This window comes from Pantherophis guttatus, chromosome 7 (genome assembly GCF_059756535.1).
Source record: "Pantherophis guttatus breed Tessera chromosome 7, ASM5975653v1, whole genome shotgun sequence".
Classification (NCBI taxonomy): domain Eukaryota; kingdom Metazoa; phylum Chordata; class Lepidosauria; order Squamata; family Colubridae; genus Pantherophis; species Pantherophis guttatus.
This window is the reverse complement of record NC_142069.1, coordinates 33,486,785-33,512,572: the sequence shown is the minus strand read 5'-3', so window position 1 is coordinate 33,512,572 and position 25,788 is coordinate 33,486,785. Positions and strand designations below refer to the sequence as shown.

The 25,788-nt window shown below is 40.2% G+C and overlaps 1 protein-coding gene and 1 long non-coding RNA gene across 5 annotated transcripts in view; one reads left to right on the top strand and one right to left on the bottom strand.

The window, feature by feature from the left end:
* The window catches only part of PLBD1 (phospholipase B domain containing 1), a 36,713-nt gene extending 14,983 nt beyond the window's left edge, over nucleotides 1-21,730 (bottom strand). Inside the window, exon 1 of one of the 4 annotated variants that reach the window (XM_087873915.1) lies at nucleotides 21,502-21,730. In XM_087873915.1, coding sequence (XP_087730041.1) covers nucleotides 21,502-21,535 — 34 coding nt within the window. In that variant the 5' untranslated portion in view covers nucleotides 21,536-21,730. Of the gene's footprint in view, nucleotides 1-20,323; nucleotides 21,350-21,501 lie in introns of those variants that run through there. The other 3 variants (XM_034403533.3, XM_087873917.1, XM_087873916.1) reach the window with 3 other exon arrangements.
* LOC117655786 (uncharacterized) lies at nucleotides 20,962-24,275 on the top strand. The gene is made up of 2 exons (XR_004588791.2): nucleotides 20,962-21,358; nucleotides 23,950-24,275. It is a non-coding gene; the product is annotated as an uncharacterized LOC117655786 (long non-coding RNA).
* The last annotated feature ends 1,513 nt before the right edge of the window (nucleotides 24,276-25,788 follow it).

The window sequence follows — 25,788 nt, the reverse complement described above, 5'->3', positions numbered from 1 at the left end:
AGATGGCAGCTCTGGCTTGGGGATCCTTTGCAACAGATTCATCTAGTGCATCAATTGCACCTCTTCCTGAACTGAGAGGCCTTGCTCATGGTCATTCATGCTTTCGTCACCTTCCATTTGGATTATTGCAATGCACTCTACATGAGGCTGTGCTTGAAGACCACCTGGAAACTTCAACTTGTTCAAAACAAAGCAGTGGGCACAGTGATGGGTACTCCTAGGTTCACCCAGGTAACTCTCTGGGGCCCAAGCTACACTGGCTTCCAGTTTCTTCCCAGTGCAATCCAAGGTGTTGGTCATCATCTTTAAACCCCTATATGTTACAGGGCCAGGTTTTCTGTGGGACTCCCTTTTCCTAAGGACAGCTTTTTATCCTATATGGTCAGATAAGGCAATCCATTCTCTTAAATATTGTCATCTTATGGGAGCTAGGAAATGTCAGTTTTCCAGGGCAGTCACTGCTTATGGAACCCCTCCCCCTTGAAGTTTATCCTTTAACCTTCTAGCTTTCCATAAAACATTGAAGATTTGGATTTCCCCCAAGTGTTCGGATGAGGCAACTTCATATTGGAAGCTTGATGGAGCCTGATTTTTGGTTTTTAATGTGTTTGGATTTTATAGTTTTAATATGGTTTTATGTTGTTTTAATTTTTGATTTGGGGCCAGTCAGGGTATGTTATAAGATGGGCGGCTACATATATGTTTAAACATAACTAACATAAAATGAACAAATTAAAATATAAAGTCTTCCTGTTACTTTGTGCAAATACTAAAATTTTTCATTATTTAAAAGTTTGGTTTGGCATTAATTAGACTTTATTTACTGTGCGGCTCTCCAATCTATGATTGCAAGTTTATAAATTTTAATTTGTTAAATCAATATTGTTTATTAATGATAACACAGCTAATAATTATAATTACTATCATAAATATGATTCACTATCTTGTTTTAAGGCAATTCCCTCTTCATGAAAAGACCAACAAAAGTAAGCATGAATCCCAAAAATACAAATAAAAATTTTCAACAGCAACTCTAGAAATGCTAACATGGCAATAAAGACTCAGTACGGTATAGTTCTGAAAAACATTGTAATTAAGTTTAATATGAAACAATCAGTTTTACCAAATCAAAATAATATTGTGAAAAATCACACATATCAGCTTTTTGTTTCAATATTACAATTAGTTTATAAGATAGGAAAAACATCCTATTCAGAGAATGGACAAGAAAGACAAATAAGAAGATTCTTAAACAAGATGCCTACCCCAATGTTATCTATCTTGCCTACTGTTTGACTTGCACATTTACAAAGAGCACATCCAATATCCTCTACATCAAAGCTAGGTCTGACCAAATCTCTTGAAGAACAAACTTCTAACTGCATCATCACCTACCAGCAGACTGAGAAACATTGGCTGCACTTGCCAGCACTGGTGCTCTATCTTTTTATGCTCTTTTAAAAGAAGTTTTAAATGGAAATGTCTGGTTTGGCGTCGGTCAAGATAGCGGGAGTTCCGTGAAATCCCAGCCGATATCTCTTCATTGGGGGGCCCTAAGGAGCCAAAGTCACCCTGGAGGGGTGACAAAGAAAGGAGGAATACCTTGATGATTGCAGAAGAGTGATAGTTCTTCTGCTTGAGCCGAGGCACCCTCCTGACCAACAAAGAAGAGAAACGACCATTGTGGCCGACCAAAGCTGGGCCAACCAAAGAAAGAAATGAGCTGGAGCGGTTTGTGAACAGTGGATTGGAACTGAGTGAGACAATTTTCAATTTTTTTATTAGAGACCCACTTTAAACAAAATAATTTTTGAAAGACTCTGAAGCGTGGAGAAAGTGCTGAATTAACACATGGAGATAAAATATAGACCCAAAAGAGAAATGAAATCTTAATGGAACAACATGAAGTTTTTAAAGACTGAACTGGAATCTGTTATTTTGTGAAAAGTGACTTAAATCTGCTGGAAATATTGTCTGACTGTTGGGAGAAATTATATAAAGAAAAACTTTTTTTTTCTTTGTATGGAACTTTGACAATCAGCTGGCAGCCCCATTTTGATATTGAAATTTAGAGCTGTGTCACCATCTCCTGGCCAAAGAAGATATTATATTAATATAGGGCTGGTAAACAACATCTGGAAGGTCGTCTCTTTGTTTTTCCTGTTGTGTCTACTTGTTACTTTTTGGCAGTTTAGGAATAATTGATGAGTCTTTTGAAATTTTGAAAACAATGTGGATTATAAAGAATAGGAATTGCCCTTGAAACTGAACACCTGATTCTGTGAGTTAATGAGTCATGGGGAAATTTGGTGGGCCATTCTGTATTACAAATACCATTTGATAAAATATTCCACGAGGCGAAAGGAGGGGGGTGGAAATTAAACAAGACTTATAAAGTTATATAACTCAGAAGGAGTAAAATAACAGACTTTGAGGATTACAAACATTATGGATTTTGAGGAACAGTTCAGGGACTGAGCAAATTCTTTTAACATTGACTTTTTGACATTCTTGAAAACTTGGGACTCTGGGATTTGGATGGATTACTGAATAACTTTTAGCCAACCAAATAAAGTAAAATGTTACAATAAGAAGAAATAAATATACCCCAAATGGAAATACTATTAATGTTTCAAGATATTAAGGAAACTATGATAAGGAATCATAGGGAGATGATCTAACTGATGCATGATACAGATCAGACTTGGAAATTGCCAAAAAATGATAATGAATGATGAACAAAAAATTCAAACAGTAGAGGAGAATTCAGAAGGAGCAGAAGAGAGAAGAGAGAAGAAAACCAACAAATAACACAAGATATAGAAGAGACAGTAAAAATAGAACAGATAAATGATTTTTAAAGCAGCCAAAATGTAGAAGAGAGCAAAAAGAAAGATTCCTTACCAGAGACCAAAGAGGTTCTGATGGGTATCTTAGAGAGCAGACAGCAAGAGGCTGATGTGGAGGCAGGAAGACATTTAGATTAAACATGAGTGATGTAGGATACAAGATCCCAAGGGAGGAGCAAGGGAGACTGATTAAAAAGTCAATAAAAATTGAAATACTAAAAAGGGCAAGAGATGATGGATAGATATAGAATACATCTTAATATGGGATTTGTTTTACTAAAGACTAAAAATAGAGCTAGAAATTAAAAATTGAAAAAATGTTATTATGCATACTGTTATATGATAGAATCTATTACAGTTAATATGTATAAGTAAATGTTAGAAGTCAAGATTATGATTATGGAGGCTTAAAAAGTAAAAAATAAGGGATGATGGATAGATACATCATACCTCTTAATATGGGAATTGTTGTATCAGAGGCTGGTAATAAGACATAAAAAGTAGAAATTGGAAAAACACCATTTTATATACAGCCACAAAATAGAATATATTATAATTACAATGTATATGTAAATCTGAGAAGCTGAAAGAATATTATTATGTATATTTAATTAATATAATCATTATTATCAAGATTTTGTATAAAGTAAATTGACCCAGCCAATGTACTGTTCATTAAGTATCTTTCATTAAGGAAAAAATATATAAAGTTTCGAATGAAGCATTCTTTGGAAAAGTTTCTCTTTTCAAATATACGATGTCTGAATTTGCATAGTCACTACTTTTCTTCTGCCTTGTTCATTTGTATCCTACCTTTATTATTTTCTGTTATCAATTATGCTTTCTACGTGAACCCCATATGTCATCAGATCTCAATACATTTAGTTGCTTAGGAATGCAACTTAGTGAAGGCTCTGCTTCAAAGTTATAATCAACACAATTTTGAGCAATGCTGTCATCTTGCAAAAAACAAGTGAACTAATACAACAGGTCATATTTCGATACATTGGAATGGAGAAAACATTTCTTTTAAAACAAGGTGTCCTTTATATGCCAGGTTTATCCCATTAAACGCCTATTGCAATTTATGGGTGGAACAAGAAACTGGAGGAGAACATAAAGCATTGTACAAGAACTCTAACAAATTAATCCATTATAATTATTGTATTACCCATTATAATTCGCCTACTACCCATTATAATTAGTACAGCCTTAAAAAATATTGAAAAGCATTCTTACCTGAATAGTTTGGGATAATTCTTATAGCAGGCAACTGACAATTTAAGAACAGTACAGGTTTTAGGTTTTAAAAATCATTCCTACTGAACAACAGCTCAGAACAAAGTTTAGAATATCTAGCACATTTTTATTTTCTTTATCACTGTCAATCGTTTGGGCAAATCTGACTGGCCAAGGAGGTCCAGGTGTTTACCACCTCGATTGCCAAATGAAGCAAATGAAAAAGTCTTCCTTTTTTAGCCTCAACAGTGGGCCTTTTCAAGCCTAAATGCCAGAGGAAGAATTATTTTTCTGGATCATAACTGATGGGAGGTAGGGGAGGAAGCTTCATCTTTCTCATTTCATTGGGACCATCTCTGAAAATCTGTCAAGTGTGTACAAAATTAACTAAACTCCTTCATAGGGCTTCCGTAAGCTTCATCTCTTCCCTGTTACTTAGGATTGGAGACAAGCCTGTCAGCTAACTTTCCTTGGGTCCAAATAAACTTTTTCTTTGCCCCATGGGCTTTTGACTTCAGTAAGACTACCCCTCACACCAAAACACAATCCTCGGGTTGATATACATTTCCCTTGTCATAATTAGTAGCTATTTGAATTATTACTTCAGTCAAACACTTGGTATAGCTCAGGGATGTCAATTCATTGAGGGCTGCATCAAAGTTATGTTTGACCTTGACGGGTGTGTGTGTGTGTGTTGGCAGGATGGGTGTGGCAAGCTTGACGTCACTTGTGTCAGGGGTACCTGTAGTGGCCCAAGCACTCTGCCAGCAAAAATGGGCTCCCAAGCTCTGTTTTTGGCTGTGACGGTCTCCTGCAACCCTCTGCCAGTGGAAACAAAGCTTGGGAGGGCCACGGGCAGCTCTCCCAAGCTCCATTTTCACTGGCAGAGGCATCGCAGGCTGGTCCATTGTTTCCAGGGTGGTCCCGTGGGCCAGATTTAAGCATCTTGCGGGCCAAATTTGGTCCCAGGCCTTGAGTTTGACACCCCTGGTATAGCTGAATGTATGAACTGTGAGGGATCTCACGAAGATCGATGGTTCATTGAGGATGCTTTCAAGAAAAGGCAGCACGCAAGGATGCAATCAAATTAAGTCTTTATTTAGAAGTAAAGTAGAATAAAATGGGTTCCCTGGCATGGAGGCATCCATGCCTGGATTGAGTCCATGGATCATTCCTGTAGGAAGTTAGAACAAGAGCAGAAAAAACAGCCCCTGTGCAGGGGTTCTTATAGGGGCCCAAGGCTCCTCCCTTACCAATGAGGCTGCAGGGGCCAGAGCCCCTTGACCCACCAGTGGGATCAAAAGTCCCTCTTTGCTCCCATCTGGTGGCCTTTTAAGAAACTGCCATGGCTGGCACAAAACACCTAACAATTCCCCTTCTTGCCAGCCAATGACAGGTGACGGTGAATATGAGTGAGAGGGTGAGCAAGTGTCATAGACATGCAGATACGTCATTAACAGAACCAAACACAAACGCTTACACAGAAGGTTGTGTCGGTCAATGGGTACAGGTTTTGTGAACAGGTCAGCTAACTGGTTGGTTGTATTACATTGTTTGATATGTACAAACCCCATTCTGACAAACTGCCTGACATTCTTGTAGCAGATGTGTATGTGGCGGGATCTCGAGCCCACCACGTATGCCCCAGAGATTCCAATTGCAGCCGTGTTATCTTCCTGAATTTGGATGGGCAGAGTAGGAGGTGCCCAGATGCTCGTTATCAGAGCATTGAACCAAATCAAGTCATTTGCAGTGTCTGATAGGCTGGCATATTCTGCCTCGGCTGTGGAGCAAGAAACAAATTTTTGCTGCCTAACATGCCAATGGATAGGACAGCCATTTAGCAGTATGAGGAAACCAGAGGTGCTCCGTCTACTCTTGGTGTCACCAGCCCAATCTGCATCTGAGTAAGCGGAGAGCTGGGCTGGCTTCCCCTTCTCTGGCTCCAGCATAAGGAGGGCATCGGCCGTGCCCCTGAGGTACCTGAGTACTCTCTTGACAGTATTCCAGTGGAATTCGTTTGGGTTTTCCACGTGCCTGGACAATAGATTTACAGCTAAAGTTATGTCAGGCCTCCTCCAATTGATAATGTATAGCAGGGAGCCAATCACAGATCTATATAATTTGTTGTCTGTGAAGTCAGGGCTGTCTTTGTGATCGTGGCCATAGTAATCACTTTGTATGGGGTTACGCATTGGGTTAGATTCTGCCATTTTGCATTTGGCCAACAACTCCTCAATTTTTTCTTTCTGGGATAACGCAAATCCCTTTTAGTGGCCAAGATATGCACACCCAGATACCTGTCAACCCGCCCCAAGGACTTCAGGGTAAACTTTTCCCCCAGGACCTTGGCAAATTCATCACACCTATCCTTGCCAGGCCCTATGTATAGGAGGTCATCCACGTAGACTAAAACCCATTCTGTATTACCTTTGGTGTCACGCGTAAAAATACACTCATCTGCATGAGATGCCCTGAAGCCAATTCGCTCTAAATCCTTTTTGAGGCAGTTGTACCAGAGTTTCCCCGACTGCTTGAGGCCATATAATCCTTTTTGGAGTAACCATGTGTTTCCCCCCTCCTGCTGGTAACCAGGAGGGGCCCTCAGGTAGATCTGCCGGTCCAAGTTGGCGTGGAGGTAGGCTGTTGAATTGGTAACTTCCTTTACGAGGGCGGCCTTGACTCTTTCTGCCCAGACAGTTGGACAGTAGGTCTCTATAGTCCTCCATGTAGCGTTGGGCGAACCCCTGTGCTACCAAGCAGGCCTTGTACAGGTAGCGGCCATTGGCAAGTGGTTTGGCCTTGAAAACCCACCTTGTGCCAATGACCTTCTTCTCCTTTAGTGGTTGCCCGGGGGGTGAAGACCTTGAGCTTTCTCAGGCTCTCCATTTCCTGTTCCATCGCGCGCTGCCACTTTTCCTGTATTTCAATGGGCAGCTCCTGGATGTCAGAGAAAGTCTTTGGGGTGACCACGACGCTGTTGACGGATGCGACGTGCCCAATGTCAATTCTCTTTGGTGGGACCCCCTTGTTGGACCGCTTTGACCTTCTGACCTCCTGCCACTCACTGCCCTTTTCTTCTGCAGTTCCTTGCCGACTGGCTGTTCACGACCAGGATGTGGAGGCTCTCGGTCCCAGGCATTGGGCATCATGGGCCTCTGAAGCGTCGCTGGAAGTGAAGAGTCAGGTGAAGGTGGCGTGTCTTCCCCCTCAGGACTGGACGGCTCATCCTCCCCATCTGGACCAGGTAGGCTGACCTCTTCTCCTGTTCCTCGCTCTCGTCGGTGGCAGGGTCTGTGGTTGTCTCAGGTAGTGTCGTGGTTGGTGCGGCTTTGCTGGACTGGTTGATGTATGGGCCCAGATCATTTGAGTGGATCTGGGTCCAATTGGAGTCCTCTTCGAAGGAGGCAGATTGGGAGGTCACAGTCCTGCCCCCTTCTCCCAGGAACCGGTAGGCCTTGGAGCCAGGGGCATAGCCCAAGAACCTCAGTCTCTGGGAGACGGATCTCCCCTTCTTCCGCAGCTGCTTGGGGATGTGCACCCAAGCATAGGAGCCAAACACACGCAAGTGTCCCAAATTTGGCTTCCTTCCGTGGACCAGAAAATATGGGGTCTGGTTCACAACGCTGCTCCAGGTGCAGTTCAGGGCGTAGTTGGCGTAGTGTGCCACCTCCGCCCAGTACAATTCCACAACCCCAGCATCCGCAATCAGGCTGCGCACCATAGTCTGCAGAATGCCATTTTGTTTTTCTGCAACGTCGTTCTGTGCAGGAGTAAAAGGTGCTGTACGAAAATGGAGTATGCCCCTGTGCCTTATCCAGTTCTGGAATTTTCGGGACATGAACTCAGCCCCACGGTCACTCTGCAGCTGCACGATCTTTGTCTTGCACTGAGTTTCCATGTAGTTGTACAGTGATTTTATGGCATCAAAGGCTTCAGACTTTTCTGGGAGGGTATACACATGGCCGTCCCTCAAGAAATCATCAACAGCAGTGAGGAAATACTGCCTCTTTCCTAGGGACGGTGTAAATGGCCCAACCAAATTAACATGTATTAATTGATATAGATATTGGGTTTTATGCAGTGACACCTTAGGTATTGGGGCGGCCTTCCTCTTTGCCCTCTTACAGATGGCACAGTCCAGAAACACCTCACAATCTTGGAGGTGAATCCCCTCAGCGAATTCCCCCATCTTTTTAACCACTGGGAAGCTCGCATGGCCTAACCTCCGATGTAAGAGGTGGGCACATTTAGTATGGAGCAGCTTTCCCACTGACACCCCCTTGGTTCTGGTTGCCTTGGGCGGTGCTGGCTCCTTACGCCCTTTTTTGGGCTTATCTGCCTTAGGTGCCTGCTGAGGCTTGGAAGGCTGTGAGGCTGGCTGTGGAGCCTTTCTCTCTCTCTGCGCGCAGGCCCCTTCTGAGGTGGCACCCTGTGAGCTGTCTCCTGTGGCTGGGTACTTGGGGGAGAAATATGGCAAACCATTCATAATGGTAACACTCCCAATGACCCTTTTGTCTCGAGTGACATGACCTCCCCCTTTGCAAAACAATACCTCCAGCCTGCCATCATCACATAACTTGGTTATACTCAACAGGTTATTGGCGATAGAGGGAGCATGTAATACACCTTCAACATTGCCCAGCCCTGGTACAGAGACAGTGCCCTCCCCAACAACCAAAGCATTGTTATCATTGGCAACCTTGACAGAGGAGTTAATTCTCCTTAACCTCTTAAAACCTTGCTTCATGTTAGCAATGTGAGATGAAGCCCCAGAGTCCAGTAACCAGAGGCCAGTGGGGCCATCAGCCCGTGTGGCAGGGGTGAGGTAAGTAGTACACACAAAATTGCCCTTAGCACCACCTTTGCCCCCGCCAGGCCCCCTTCTCTGCTCCCTGCCCCTTCCTTGATTGGAACCACATTTAGGTCCTTGCTGGTAATGGGGGCAGTCCTTCTTCAGATGCTCCTCAGAGCCACAGATGAAACACTTGGGTAGAGCGTTAACCTGCTCTGAACTCTGGTGCCTTCTGTTGATGTAATGAGTTGTGGCCCTGGTGTACTCTCCTGCATCTCTACGCCTCCTGTCTTCCTCATTGAGCCTCCCTGTGAGGTAGGACAGAGTCATGGCTTCCTTTCTGGTTCCCTCTAGTGAGACAATAAAATTGCCCCAACTTTTGTCCAGGGATGCCAGAATGACAGCGATCATGTTGGCCTCAGTCACAGGGTAGTCCCTGAGCACCAGTTTTGCCCTGAGTGCCTTCAACTTTCCCAGGTGCTCAGCCATGCTAGCCCCAAATTTCAGCTTGGTGTTATAGAACTCTGTTGTGAGTCTTGTGGTGGAGCCCAAGCTATCACTATTGAATAGGCTATATAACAACCCCCAAATTTCTCCAGCTGTGAGCCCATCTGGAATGCTGGGGTACAATTTAGCATCCAGTGAGCTCAGTAGAGTGGTATAGGCTTTCCTGTGGTACCACTCTTCTTGAGGCCCCCAAGGGAAAGGTGGGGGGTCTAGAACCATTTCTAGGGTCCCCTCTTTTGAGACATACCTGTATCTCTTTATTCCATATGTTAAAATTTTCATCCTCCAGATGTAGTTTTTTTCAAAGCTATTCGGGAGTACTGAAGAAAAGGAATAAGCAGAAAATACCTGTCCATTCTGCTGTCCTTGGTACCTTTGGGATGATTCCATTGAAATATATGGGAGAGGGATCCCTCTGCTGGCGAGTGTAGGTATTTTTCTCTGATTATTTTTCTCCTTTTCAGATGGGGCCAACTGAGCATGCTCAGAACTCCTTCCAGCCCAGGAGCCGACGGGAGCGGACCTCTCTCTCTGTGCTTCAGGGCCAGGCCTGGGTCCAGGCCTGTGGAACTCTGAAAAGTCTTCTGGAAGCCCCCCTGGTACTGGAACACTTACCAGGGGGCGAAGGCTGCAGGATGGGGCCGGAAAAGCCCGAAAATGCTGAGGATCGCCTGGAGGGGCCCACCGTTGGTCCTGAAGTCTCTGGAGGAGGCAGCCATCTTGGGAGGTGGGAGGCTCGGCTGGAGGCCCCCTGAAGTCATTGAGGTGAGTCCTCCATTGCCTCGGTGGGGGTGCTGGGAAGGCTGGAGACCCCAGGGGTTCTTCTGGGACTTTCTGAAGGCGTGGGTTGTGGCTGGGGGGCTCCGGACTGGATGCCCCCCCCTTGCTGGTCTCCTGGGGGTAGTGAGGGAGGCTGGCTGCCCCCGAGGTTGAGGTTGCGGTCGTCATGGCCTCCAGGGCCGCAACCAGGACTTGGATTGCGGCCCTGATGCCCGCTGCAGCAGGTGCGGCTGGGCAGACTTCGAGGCTTGCCTGTGGGGGGGGCCCGAGCAGTTTGCATGCTGCTTTGGCTGGCTGCCATTGGTTGCTGGGCCTTGTGGCCTAGCTGAGGCCCACCAAGCCTCGCTGGAGTAGGTAGCCTGGGGGCCGCCATGTTGCTTCCGGTTGGATCCGGAAGCTACAGGTCATGATTTGGTGGGAATTTTCCCACGAAAAGCTCTGGGGCCCCGGGGGCCCCCAGGGTGGCCAGCGTCATGTTAAGAGGTCTCCTGGGCGCTGGGGAAACACTTACCCGGTGTCCAGAGGCCCCCTGTGTTGGTGTCCCACGTGGCTTGGCTCCTGGCATCCCTCAGGTTGCTAGGAGCATTTGTAGCAGCTCTCTGCATTCTTCACCAGTGAGCTGGTCTACGCTGGAGGTGGCCTGGTCCCTGGCCGCCTCCCCAGTGTCCTGGCAGTCCTGGGTGGACTGCTGGCCTTCCATGCCTTCCTCTGTGGCTTGCAGCTGCAGGGAAGCATGAGAAGGGGTCCCTTGCATTCCGCTGGGTCCTCTGAGGGCATAGAGATCATCTGTACCTTCCTCTGGATCGAAGCTCGCATCAGGGACTGGATGCAGGGTTGCCATCCTTGATTGAAGACTTCTGGTCACAATCGGGGATCTCATGCCATCCACCTCTTGGGAGTTCTTGCTGGAACCTCCATGACAACTTGCTTCTGCTGGCTTGGAAGCATTGCCTCAAACCATCCTCTGTTCCCACTTTGTGAGGGATCTCACAAAGATCGATGGTTCGTTGAGGGTGCTTTCAAGAAAAGGCAGCACGCAAGGATGCAATCAAATTAAGTCTTTATTTAGAAGTAAAGTAAAGTAAAATGGGTTCCCTGGCATGAGGCATCCATGCCTCGATTGAGCCCATGGATCATTCCTGTAGGAAGTTAGAACAAGAGCAGAAAAAACAGCCCCTGTGCAGGGGTTCTTATAGGGGCCCAAGGCTCCTCCCTTACCAATGAGGCTGCAGGGGCCGGAGCCCCTTGACCCACCAGTGGGATCAAAAGTCTCTCTTTGCTCCCATCTGGTGGCCTTTTAAGAAACTGCCATGGCTGGCACAAAACACCTAACATGAACAAATAGGGGAAAAAATAAAAAATAAGCTTAAGATATACAATATTTTAATGCTTTTGATGAACTGAATACCTTCATTTATTTTTAAAAAACATTCTACCAAATTTTTAAAAATGCATTTCCACTAATGCATTAAAAAAAAGAAATGTTTGCTGTAAATTGCATAATTATATGCAAGTTAAACAAGCACTTCAATCTAGCTAAATATTAATTCTTACTCTATTTTTTGTGAAAGCCAAATTATTTGCCTGAACATTTACAAACTAGGACTCTCAGTTTTAAAAATATAAAGTATATTGTACACTTCTTTTTAAAAATTCGTATTACGAGGATTTTGTCTCCCCAACTTCAAAAAACAAGTTACTACAATATTATAATGCTTTTAATAAGATAAACAATACATACGTGAATTTAGTTCAATATTTAATATTAAAGCTAAACACAGCTATATATAACTCAAAATCTTCCACACTTTTTATAGCATTTAGATTAGTTCTAGTAATAGCACCGTCATGGATTTTGAATTATTTTACTCAACAAATCAGCATGGCTACTCTTTATTTGTACTGCATTGGATTTTCATGAGATATAATCTTTATTTTGCTTTTTTGAAACTGTTGTGTCCAGGGTGTCCATATCTAAGCCATGTGCTTAGATATATTCTTGGGCAGAGAATGCCAGCAGGAAACTCCCAGACAAAAGACAGTTTCTAAGAAACTTTCACTGAAGAAATTCTGGAACTGTTTCATTCCATCTCTGATAGGAAGTTAGATGAAGGGGCCACAGAGACCCCCAGTAACCAGCATACATTATATACATTATAATCAGCCTTTTAAAGTATCACCCGCCTACTCAGTTACTTGTGCCCCATCTCAAATTCCACATATGAGGTTGCCTTTCTTGCTTGCCAGGGCCTCTATCTTTTCTGAAACTACATTTATCTAAGGAGAAACTATCCTTGGAAAGTACATCTTATCTCACCTCTATGGCTAAACTATCTTCAATAAGATAATAAACGAAATCTTTAAAAAACAAAAAATGAGATTGTTGCAAAAAAATAAATGAGATGAATTTCAAGATCAGAAAAAGCTTTTTATTTTGGCCAAAAGGTTCAGACATGCATTCTATTTACATTCTGAACAAAGACCTTGTTTAAGACACGCATCTTTATACTTTTCAGTTAGTAACAAAACAGGAAATGTGAAATCTGCCTCTTTAGCTAGCCCCCTCCCTTATTCCTTAGGCAGGAAAGCTCCATGTGGTTTAGTTCTGCATTTTAACATGGTACCAGGAAGTTATTCTTGTGGTTTGACTTTTTGAACCCAGCAACTGTCTCTTTGCCTGCAGTCTGACTTCTTGAACTCTGCAACTTTCTTAAGTCACAGGGGCCCTTCAGAGATCATCCAGGCTGACCCCGTATTATTTCACTATTATATTCAATTTCACTTTACGTCCTACCTTAAGATAGGGTTCCAGAGCCTTAATAAAAGTGTGAATGCTCTAATAAAATGTTTCAATACTATATTCTATAAAATATTCTAATGTCAAAGAGATTGTAATTTTATAACTCAGTTAATTGGGGGGGAAATCTGTGGTCTATTATAAAAGATGCCTCCAACTTTTGGAATGTTGTCTTTAGAAAACAACTATAGTTTGTCATGTGGAATTCTGAAAGAAAACATTTGGAAAAAAAAGTTTTTATTTTTTGCTAGAGAAACATCCTAGAAAATCATTTCCTTATACACAAGCAGAATGTGGAACTGCTAATCTCAAATTTAGAAAGCAGAAAAATAACAGGTTCCTTTTTTTTTCAGGTACAACTATGATTTTTTAAAAATATTTTAATACTATTATGCAACTATACTTGCCTAACACTTTTGCTTCTATAATGAATAATAATTGATTCTTTCATATAGAAGAACTAAATAATTTCACTTCTCCTATCATTATTGCAAAAGCTTTTAAATCAGTACAAAACCACAGATAGAAAACCTGAACAAATGAAACTACTAGTTTCATTTCTGCCCTAAAATTAACAGCCAGAATACAAAAGACCAGAGATACAATTTTAGGTTTGTTGAAAAATGTGTGCAGTTCTTTATTTTTTAAATACAGCTTTATACATTTTATACATCTCAAAAAAGTTTTCAAAACTTTGAATCTCAAACATACAAATAACTGTATATAAAATGCAACATTGGCTCCAAGTTATTTTGCTTGCTATCCAATAACTTTTATTTCATCATTGATGCCTCTAACTGCCTTTGCTGAATTCAGTAAATCTAGGCAGTCAGGGATACCCAGCATATTTTGGACTCAAATTTTTCCATAGCTTCAGCGAATTTTATATTTTCTGGTACCCACTAATGTTGCAGTGTAACACTATTCTTATTCTGGTTAAACAGGTTTAAGATTGAAATAATACCTTGATGTTACAGGTTTGAGCGCCATTGCATTCATATCTAGATTGTGATTTAAAGGTATCCTGCTAGTACTATATAAGTACAAGAAATTTGGGGAATTTTCAGTCTTTTTTACATTCTCCTTTCTGTCTTGTCTGTTGCAATTGTCCTCCATAATATATTCCCTTTTTTGGGATTGCCACAAACCTCAGCAGGCCTAATACAGATAGTCCATGATAACGAATGGGAGTTTCTCCAGTCAAGCTGTTTTTTAATATACAGAAATTAAAAGAAGGATCCCCAAGAACACCAATTCCAGAGAGAAAGTGGTAATTGCTTCTCAGAGTTACTAGTTAAACAGTTAAGAAACAAGCAGTATTGAAATAAAGGTGAATTCTGGTGCTTGTCGTTCAACTTCCAAAGTTAGCAACCCTATTCAGAACTCTCCCAGGACCTTTCCCTGCTTACACTAAGTCACAACAGAAACATGCCCTGGTAACTTTTCTGCCATTTTTCATGATATTGCCTTCAATTTATCCTCAAATACTTGAACCAGCTTAAAGTTATCCTTAGCTGTTCTGATGTTAAAATAATGCTTTCCCTTTAAGCAGGCAACAACATATAGCAGTTTGTGGGTATACTCTGAACTATATTGCCATTTTGTCGTCGGTGGTCCTTAGTGAGCAGGATCTGCTTGGCACCCTAGTAATTGAATGCTGATGGGCACATGCTACCTTCCCTCTAGTCCCATAAATTCTCTGGGGTTATTCTGCTTTTTCAGCCACAGAATCCATTTTTCTCCCCAAATCAGGTTCTGGACCGACCTCTGCTTCGGTCCAGAATCTCAGTTTAGAGACCTGAATCAGCTGGAAGAGCAGCCAACAATTGGCAGCGATCACAGTGAACTTTTTGAAGTTTAGAGTAATGTAAGCATGTGTGTAGAACTGAAAATGATACTACTACTATTGCTATATATTTCTGTATATATGGCAGAGAATAATACTGCTACATGAGAATATGAAAGTGACAATATCTAGTAACTCATCATACATAAAATTCCTAGTTACTAGTGGTAAATTCAGGGACTAAGGTTATACATAATAGATGTTGTTATAGTGAATATTTATTATAAATATCTTATTTAGTTATTATTTATTGTACATATTTACTTAAAATAAACTAAAAAAAAATTGGAATTCTCTTCCTTAGGAAGGAGCTAATGGCAAACCACCCCCCAAATCTTGCCAAGAAAACTGCAGGCTCTAGTCCAGGCACATACAAAAATCCTTAACAATATATATTTCAGTTTATTTCATAGTGTTAAGTATTTATATGCATATTTAACAGTTTTCAAGCATTAAACCAACTGACCTATTCTGCTACATTTGTTCTTTTGTAATGTCCACAAAATATTTTCACCAGAAAAATTTCCCACAAATTTTTATTTTGAAAAAATCAAAGAAAATGGTTGAATAATAGTGAACATTGATATTATTTGATCCATCATTTTAGAATAAATATCTATTTCTTGCTGAAAATGTTCAAGACATTCAAACACTGTCTTTTAGATTTCTTCTGGCAATGTTAAGACCAGCGTGTTTACAATTTCTCCTGACATTCTTCTTCAACATTTTATTCTTTTTTTTTTCTATGCTTATGTCCATTTCCTTAAATTTTCTTGTTGCATAAGCTTTTCATAATTTCCGATTGCTAAACTTCAAGGAACAAATTTTAAGCCTTGGGCTTGCACTATACATTGTTCAAGGTTCATCCCAGCTGTTTGTAAATATTGTTGTATATAATTAACATCATCTAAAACTTCATATCAGGAACATAGGGTAATTCAAGAAAGAAAAATCACATTATAGCAGGGGCAAAGTCTAAGCCCGTGATGGCGAACCTATGGCACGAGTGCCACAGGTGGCATGCGGAGCCATATCGGTGGGCACGTGAGCATTGCCCTAGCTCAGCTGCAGCACACATGAGCGCGCAGGCCAACTGATTTTCGGACCTTCCGGGCAAACGGACCGTTTCTGGCCTCCAGAGGGCCTCCAGGTGGGTGGGGAAGGCTGTTTTCACTCCTAGAAAGCCTCTGGAGCCTGGGGAGGGCGAAAAACGGACCTACTGGGCCCACCGGGCCATTGTGTGCCAAAATCAGGGGGAGCATGGGGGGGGTTGTGCATGCATGCATGGGGGGGTGGGGCGCATTGAATTGTGGGTGTGGGCACACACATGCGTGACCCCTCCCTGCGCTCCGCCCACTTTTGGCATGCAACGGCAAAAAGATTAGCCATCACTAGTCTAAGCCATCGACTCTCTTTTTGGGGGGGGGGGAATCCCACAGCATTTCAAATGTTGATATTACTGCTTCAGTGTTTATCTTTACTACAGGCATAGTTTCATACTGAGCAATTCATCTTGTCTGGGAAAGTCTTGTCACATTCAGCTGCATTTTCCAATGAGGAAGTGAAAGTAAAAAGAACAAATTGATTTTTCTCCTATGTTCCCAAAAAGTCACACACAAAGACATGCTTCCAAAAAAGTGAACACCACAAAAATTTGCCAGCAGCAGCAACCCAAGTCCAGCTCCACTGCTGTGCTTGCATGGTGCCACTGACTACTATATAGCTGATTGGTGCAGCAACAACTTCACTTCTTTGGCATTAACCATGTGGTGCAAGAAAAGTGACAAGAGAATGGGGCAATAAATTTCCTCATCACCTCTGGCAGCCTCTTCTATTGCCTACATGCAGGATGGACTAACATCTTTTTAAAAGTATTTTAATCAAAATGAAAATGTACCAAAAAAATCAGGTTTTGCAGTACTGTCCCAAATCCACAGAGAACAATGACTAGTCCAAAAGGCCAAGGGAATGTGTAGACAGGGAGATTAAGTTTACACAAACGCAGTATATGAGCCAGCAGAACATGCTGACTGATTACATGGCATGGAAGCTAAGGTCAGCATCTTAGCTTACAACTTCCATACTAAAGGCTTTAGTTCTTAATTTAAGACTAAAGTGTTTCCTGCATTGGTCAGCCTTATTATAACATCACTCCAACAAATGTAATTAACATTGTGGAGATTAAGCAACAGATATTTTGTAAGCATATTGATATTGTATAATGGAACTTACAGTGCTAAGCATTTATTAGTGACAGATGGAAAGCAGATTCAGTACATTGCAGTAAGCATTCTCTTTTCTTTCCTCACTGTAAGGGGTTGTTTTGTATGTGTGTGTCTTTGACTCAGCTTTGACTCCTAGCAACTGCCTGGATGAATCCCTGATGTTTTCTTGGCAAGATTTTTCGAAAGTGGTTTGCCATTGCCTCCTCCTTAGGACTGACAAAGAGTGACTGACCCAAGATCACCAGCCTCTTTTGTGTATAAGCTGGAACAAGAGCTCAAAACCTCCACCCAGATGCCTCGACTATATAAAAGTGGCTGTTGGTAAGAGGATCGTACCCATCTCTATTCTTTTCCAATCTATCACTCAAAACATATCCAGAAAGTAACAGTATAACTTAAGAATACTAAGATATACAGTATAACTGATCATTTCTTGAAAATAAACTCAGGTATTTTAATCATGAACATTTCAACTAATTTCAACTACTTTGGGTGTTTGAAACAATGGGGAAATATGTGGTTGAAAATATTGAAATTTACATTACTATATGTTATGATCTTATTTTTTTTTAAATAAAGTTATATATTGGTATAAGTCACCAGAGAATTTCCCTAAAATATATAAAGAATTGTAAATTTATGCTGGAAAAGTGGAAAACAAGAAATGTTCCACTAAATCAGAGTGATAAATACAGGTGGTCTTCAACTTACAACAACAACTGAACCCAAAATTTATGTTGCTAAGTGTGAAATTTGTTAAGTGAGTCTTGCCCCGTTTTACAACTTTTCTTGCTGTATTTGTTAAGTGAATCACTGCAATTGTTAAATTAGTAACAGTTGTTAAATGAATCTGCTTTCCCCATCGACTTTGCTTGTCAGAAGTTTGCAAAAGATGATCACACGACCCTGGGACAATGCAACGGTCATAAATATGAGTCAGTTGTCAAGCATTCAAATATAATTGCCATGACCGTGGGAATGCTGCAACAGTCATAAGTGAAAAATGATCATGTCACTTTTTTCAGTGCCATTGTAACTTTGAACTGTCACTAAGTGAACTGTTTTAAGTGGAGAACTACCTGTAAGTAGGGGAAAAGTCATGGAACTTTGTTTTTAAACATGACAACTTCACCAAAATTATTATATGTGCAAAGGTGGAAAGATTTGGTTGGTGAAGATGATGGAACTTGAAGAAATAGCCAAATTGACTTATTAATTGGAGGAAAAACAACTATTTATTGCTAACTAGAAACCCCTTATAGACTTTTTGTGAGAACAGAAAAAATGAATTTATGATGATGAGTTTTGCTGATGTTTTGATGATGAGTCAGGATAGTTTATGGGAAAAAATAAGGTATTTTGCAACCAAGTAGTATAATATATAATTGTACTTATAACTGATGTGAAGAAACTCAGAGGCTACTTATTTGTATTTTCTTTCTTTGCTTTTGTGCTTTGAACTCGTTTTCTCTTTTTATATTAGTTTCGATTAGTTTTTTTTAAAATCGTCTTTCTTAAAAGTTTTAATAAAGTTATATGGATAAAAGTAAATTTAGTTACTTTTAAAATCATTTCTGATTATTTGAGAAAATGAGAATTTTGAATACTACATAAAAAAGGAAGAGGTCACATATTATCATACAATTCTTGACACTCATTGATAAGACTAAATTTTTCTAAACTACTTCAATTGAAAAGTTATCGGATTTTAGAACTTTTAAACAAATCAGATGAAAATCGTAAATCAGCTTGTGACATAGTCAAAAAGTGGAGAAAAATCAATAAACTAAAACAGTTTAAAAACATGTCTGTAGATTGTAATTCATCCAAAAAAGGAGCTGTTCCCCAAATCTTACAATTACTCTTAAGGAAGAGGTTCATAATTTATAGGTATTATTTAATCTATTGATATCACCAAGTTATTTTAAAAGATATAGAAGTATATGGTTTTTATTAGACTATTATTTTATTATGAGTAAGTGTTAAACCATTCTTGTCAACTGTACTGTACTTGTCAACACTATATCAGTGTTTCTCAGCCTTGGCAACTTTAAGATATATGAACTTCAATTCCCAGAAATCAGTTGGTCCACATATTTTAAAGTTACCAAGGTTGAGAAACACTGCCTTAGGTCCAAACCCAGCCCAAATTCAAATCATTAATGATTCTAAACTCAAAGATCCTTCACTCCATTAAGCCAGGATGCTTAAAAGTCTATATTATGTATCTACCCATCAGTATCCTTATCAGAGGTCCTTCTTTGCCTTTTGGATCAACTTAATTATAGATGGTTTTCTTGATAGTACCACTCAGTTGCTCCTCTTAAAGAATTCACTTCACACCTTCCTACTTAATCCTTCTGGCAATGGTCTATCTATGGGTACTCCTCAATTTACAACCATATTTGAGGCCAAAATTTCCATTGCAAGGCAGTTATAGTGAGTTTTGCCCCATTTTATAACCTTTTTTTTGCCATAGTTGTTAAGCAAATCACTGCAATTGTTAAATGAATCATGCTGTCATTAAGTGAATTTGGCTTCCCCCATTCTTTTGGGAAGCTGGCTGGAAAGCTTACAAATGATCACATAACTCCGGAACACTTCAACTGTTTTATCAACAGATTAAAAGTTTTATGTTACTTATGATCATCCTCATTTCTAAGTTTTCCAAGCATATTAATAGCAAATCCTATGAATGTAAGGAAGTAGATTCAATGCTGATTGCTCACAAGTAACTGCTTGTGGATTATATCCAAAGATAAAAACATGTATTAGAACAGATAAAATCAGTATATGAGTAAAGTAACTGACATTCAGATACACCAATATAAATAAATATACAGTAAATATAAATAAACTTAACCCTAAGAGTCAGCAATTCATGGGAAGAGAAACACTCTATTCTAGTAGCTAATCTATCCAGGCTACTGACTGCAGATGTGCTGGCTGAATATGCAAATAAAGTTACAAAATATTTTCCCATGGTAATTTATTTTATCTCTTTTTCAGCACTCATTAGAATGGAAATTTATACACTCTCTTAATCCATGGTGCCAACATATCTGTACATATTAATTATAAATTATATTTTCAGCCTACAAAGCACTTGCTGTAAAAGTTGCTGAAACTGAAGGTTACATGATATATATCACATGTAAGAGAAGATATATCTTCTCTTCTAATATTGCAGTAATAATTCTTAGGATCAACAGGCTTTCCTTTTCTAATTTGCAATGTTTTTTTTTTTAAAGAATAATATTCAAATTAGAAGGCAATCAGTCCTACCTTGTGTTTACAAATGTAAATGTCGTTTTCAAAGTTTTTTCGGAATCACACTATGTACTATGTATACAAGTATCTTCTCTCTTACATATTGTAAGCAGTTTTTCCAATAATGGAACAGAAATGTACTTGCCTCTTGAAAATAAACGAGGGATGGAAGACTGACTGAAAGTTGTATGATTTTTGTTTGTAAAAAGTGTCCCCAAACTCTAAATTATTTCTGCTTATTGTTGATTTCAGTTCAGTTCAGGATTTAATTCTAGGAAACATGGCTTTATAATATATGCAGCAAAGAATTGCCCCTCATAAAAGGAGAATGCCAAAAAAGTGTTGCTCCTTGTTGCTTTTACTATTTTTGCTCATTAGGCAAAAGAACCCAACAGATGAAAGGCGACTTCGAACCAGCTCCGTTCCATGTACTATCTATTCTGGTTGTTTTAAAAATACGTTTCTTTTTGAAATTTAGAATAGGAATTCTGGACTTATTTGCGTTGTGAGCCATTTCCAAACGGAGGGCTTTTTGACGCCTTTAAAAAAAAGAAGAAGAAGCCAGGGGAGATGCGAGGAGAAGCGACGGAGCCACCCCCTCTTCCTCCACGGTGCAGAGCAGACAAAAAGCAAAAGCGAGACTTCCCGGCTGCGCTGTAACGCAGGGATTGGCGAGCGCCTGGCTCACGCTCTCTTGGCGGGACCCTGCGGAGGGGGCCCGGGAAGCGTCCTCCTCCTTGGAAAGCCGCCTCTTCTCGCAGCAGCCTCAGCCCGAGCCCCTTCCCGGGCCAGCGGCGAAGTTGGCCGGGAGAAGGCCTTTTTCTTTGCCTGTCCTGTCAAGGGGCTGCCTTCTCACCTGCTCGAGTTTCTGCCACGGCCCAGAGAAGTAAAAGTCCCCCCCAGTACCAGCTCCAGCATCGCTGGCGGCGATTGTCCGAGGAGGAGGCGCTGCCGAAGCGGACCATGCCGAGTTCTGCGAGCCGGTCAGAGAGTGGGGGAGAGATTACTCGCTTGGCTCGTCCCCGGCCGCTGCCCCGGGCGGCACAAGAGGTCCGCCCTCTCTTAGGCGGGGTGGATTAGAAAGCGAAAAAGCTCTCCGCCCGGGCGTCGAGCATTATCATTATCATTGTTATTAAAGCGGTTGTTATAGTCTCAGGATTGGAAGCAAAGGATAGTAAGACGTCTTGACCTACTTTTAATGTCCCCAGACTCTTGAGGCGAAGTCATTAACCCGGAATGACTTTTAAGCAAATCTCAACACCTGGCCGACCCTGTCTGTAGGGTTTGGAAAGTCAGGTCTGCTTGGTATTTCAGCGGGAGATTTTGGGGCACCGGATGGCATCCTTCCACACACCTCGACAGTTGAACTCAACAAGGAGTGTTGTAATCTGATACTGAGGTGTACACTTTTGACTGGAGTCTGGGCATAACACAGTTACATCTTGAGGGATACAGAGGTTTTAATGGATGCTAGCCAATTGGTACTCCCCCCTCCCCCCCAAAATATTTCTCTTCATGGATATGTTTGGGAAAACAAAACATGGAAATATGTAAAACATAGAAACATAGAAAACAAACAGCAGAAAAAGACGTAGTGGTCCATCAAATCTGTCCTTTGAGCTCTTTAATTTTTGTTTTCTTTTTAATTTATTATTTTTTAATTACAATATGTTTGTTGCACAGTCAGCCAGGTATTCAGGCTGAATTTGGCATTTTTATTCACCTATCGAGGCCTTTTCTAGGACCTGGGGTAGACTGGTGTGAATGTTTGATGATGATAAAGATATTGTCACAGTATGTAAGCTGTTGTAAGTAAAGCAGCTTTTTGCAATTTTTATTTATTTATTCTTGTTGAATGGTGGACGTGTTTATCTCAAGCATGATTAAACTGGTTACTGATGATGTGCCTTTCAGTATTAAAGACAGCTTACAGAAACATAACAGAAAAGTACAACAAAGTGTGAAAAGGGAAAGCATTTTCCAGGTGTGATAAAAAATGAGTAAAAAACCCCTATAGTTAAATTGCTTGTTTGATAAAAGCAAAAGCTTGGCTTGAAGGCATTTAGTAGATCAATCACTTTCCTAAGCAAAATTCCTATAATATGATAGATGTCCTTATTACAATTTTATCATATTTTTCTTGGGCAGATCAGATGTTTTCAAAACAAATATTGTAGGTCAGCTTCCTAAAGTGATATGGCTGAGATAGAGCTCCCTTTCTATTTTTACAATTTTAGTTATTTTAAAGCCATTCCAGTTCTAAAGTGTAGGATTTTAAAATTGAATCTAACAAGAATTCTCTTTTTGTAATTTTACAAAATTACATTTTGATAATGGTAAAAGACAGAGAATGATTTGGCTGGATGGAGTCACTGAAGCAGTCAGTGTGAACTTAAATGGTCTCCGGGGGATGGTAGAGGACAGGAAGGCCTGGAGGAACATTGTCCATAGGGTCGCGATGGGTCGGCCACAACTTCACAACTAACAACAACAACAAATTGTAAAAGAAATGGATGCATGGTTATAATTCCATTAAAAAAAAAATAAGCCACCATATAATATTTATGCCATTAAATGGTGATAAACTGTAGAGAACTGCAGAGATTATCTTGGAGAAAATATACAGTACTCCTCAATTTACAACCACAACTGAACCCAAAATATTTATTGTTAAGTGAAACAGTTGTGAATTTTGCCCCATTTTACAACCTTTCTCGCCACAGTTGTTAAGTGAATCACCGAAGTTGTTAAGTTAATATAGTTGTTAAATGAATCTGGCTTCCCCATTGACTTTGCTTGTCAGAAGGTGCCAACTATCATAAATATGAACCAGTTGCCAACCATCCAAATTTTGTTCACATGACCATAGGGATGCTGCAACGGCTATAAGTATGAAAAATGGTCATAAGTCTGTTTTTTCAGTGCCATTGTAACTTCGAACAGTCACTAAATTAACTGTTGTAAATTGAGGACTTGTACTAATAGCTAATGCAAATGGAGTTCCTGTATTAATTGTGGAGTCTGATTTCTGATGAGGCCTACTTTGAATGGCTGTCACCAGTTTTGAAAGCCTAATAGCTTGTTCTCTTCCATCTCTCTTACATTGAAAAGAGTCAAGACTAAATTTAAATTTCTTTCTCATGCTATTGTTTTCCCCATGTCAAGTCAATGTTTTGCTAACATACTTCGCATATCTTCTCCAAAATAATGTCTGCAGTTCTCTATATAAGCCTATTGATTGAATTATCTGAATTACTCAGTATTAAATATCTGAATAATACAGAGGTGGCATTTTCTCAAGAGTTTTGTTATCATGAGTTATATAAAAAGAATCATTCTGTAAATTTTCCATCATTAGTTTAGGCTGATCTGAAGAAGTCAAGCAGTTCTATCATTTTTTTTTGAAAAGCAAGGTCAAGTTACTTCCTTATGATCTAAAGGTTACCTTAAATGTTTGCTTATTTAACAGTCTCCTATGTGATCTTAGTCATGAACAAAGAAACTACAAAAAACTGCCAAGGGCGGGAAGCTACAAATTTCATTGTACACCAACAAACTAAGGATGACATTTTATTTTTCCTGTGCTAAGTAAATCAGTAATAACTAACTCTTAACTATGGCTTATCTGTTTGTTTTATCAGTGACATCATCAAAATAAACAAGTCCCCCTCAGATGCAGACTCTATCAGGTCATGACCCTACCCGGATATGACGTGTATACCCCTGCCCTACCTGATGCTGGAATCAGAAGATCATGACTCCTAAAGGACATGACATGTTGAACATAATCCCATGGGGAAAAAAGTGACAGTCAACCCTACACTGTGTGATTACCCAGCCTTCATCCTATATGGATTTGAACCAAAATTAAGCCAAGTGAATAATTAACAGAACTCTGGGCTACAGTGTATTTGGGAAGCAAACCCTATTTATGTATTGATAAATAAATAATAATACTTTTCTCTCATTTTTTTTCTTTTATGTGCTCTTTCCTTTATATTTAAACTATTCTTTCAGATTCTAAAATTTATTTTTTCCCTGCTATATTGTTTGGTAACTTGAGCAAAAATATAAAGTAAAATATGTTTTATAGTGGCACCATATAATTAAGATAAGTAATAAAGAAAGTATGTCCATATTCTGGTATGTATACAGTATTTGGCTTCAACTAACACTGATGTCATGCATTTTGAAGACTATGGCAAAACTTGGTGGATTTCACAATTATTTCCAGGTGGGATGGTAGCAGCTGCTTTATTTTATCTATTTGACATATATTATCTATTTGACATAGGATAATCTAATTATTTGATGTAACAGAAAAATAAATGGCAGTTCCATGAAGCAGCTTTTTAAACATTTTTGTTGCTAACTTCCCATCCTCAAAACAGCAGGATATGCTTCCTAAAAAGAAATAAAATGAACAAAACATGCATAAAACATGAATTTGAGTTTTTAAAAATGAAGATAGTCGTAATACTGCTATGAAAATAAAATCATAGCATAACAGAGCGATATCCAAATCGCCAGCTGTGTTGCTAGTGGAGACCCCAAAAAGGACAACGTTTTCTTTCTTTGCAGCATTTTGAATCCTGTTTTCTTGCCACACAAATGATTCTCCAATGGTCCTCCAAACAAGTACTCTCAATTGTACATAAATTATAAGGAATCTTAATGTTATAAAATACAAAATAAAATCATGTATGAAAAAACTATATAGAACAGCAACAAAATGCCAACTTCCACATAACTGTCTGTGAATATATCTCAACTAAGTGGGTGTGGTTATGGAGATAGCTATTCATATTTCATCTGTAGCATGGTAAGAACAAGTGCTACAAGATACTCTTATCCAAAAGTTTTATTGTACTTTCAAATGGATTGGTTACACTCCCAAACATTATAGAACAAATAAATCATGAAAAAAACCAATGCCTTAACAGATTTTAAATGGCAGATAAAATATATAACCATAAACAATGTATTGAGTCTAAAATGTATTACTGGTAGTTGACAGTCTCTTCCTTTGTTCCCTGCATATCCAAAAAGCAGTGTACTAGTAAAGGCTCTAATAAGTCAGCAGAAGCAGCTTACATTAAATTATTTGCATGTTGGAAATGCAGCAAAGGGAATCTTTCCATAGTTTATTAATTACTAGTATAACGATATGCAACTACAGAAGATATTACAGAGAGCCATGTTAGTCTATAGCAGTGGTCCCCAACCCCCGGTCCGTGGACCGGTGCCAGGCCGTGGAGTACCTGGCACCGGGCCGCGCAGCGGCCGGGGGACATGAACGCTGCAGCGCAAAGGCTCCTGGGCCGTGCGCAATGGGCCGTGCGCAAAAGCTCCTGGGCCGTGCCCCTACCCCTGCGCGCGCTCAGCGGGCCGCGGCGATAAAAAGGTTGGGGACCACTGGTCTATAGTAGCCAAGCATTGTTTCAAACTAACACATTCTATTAAAAAATAAACTGTAGTGA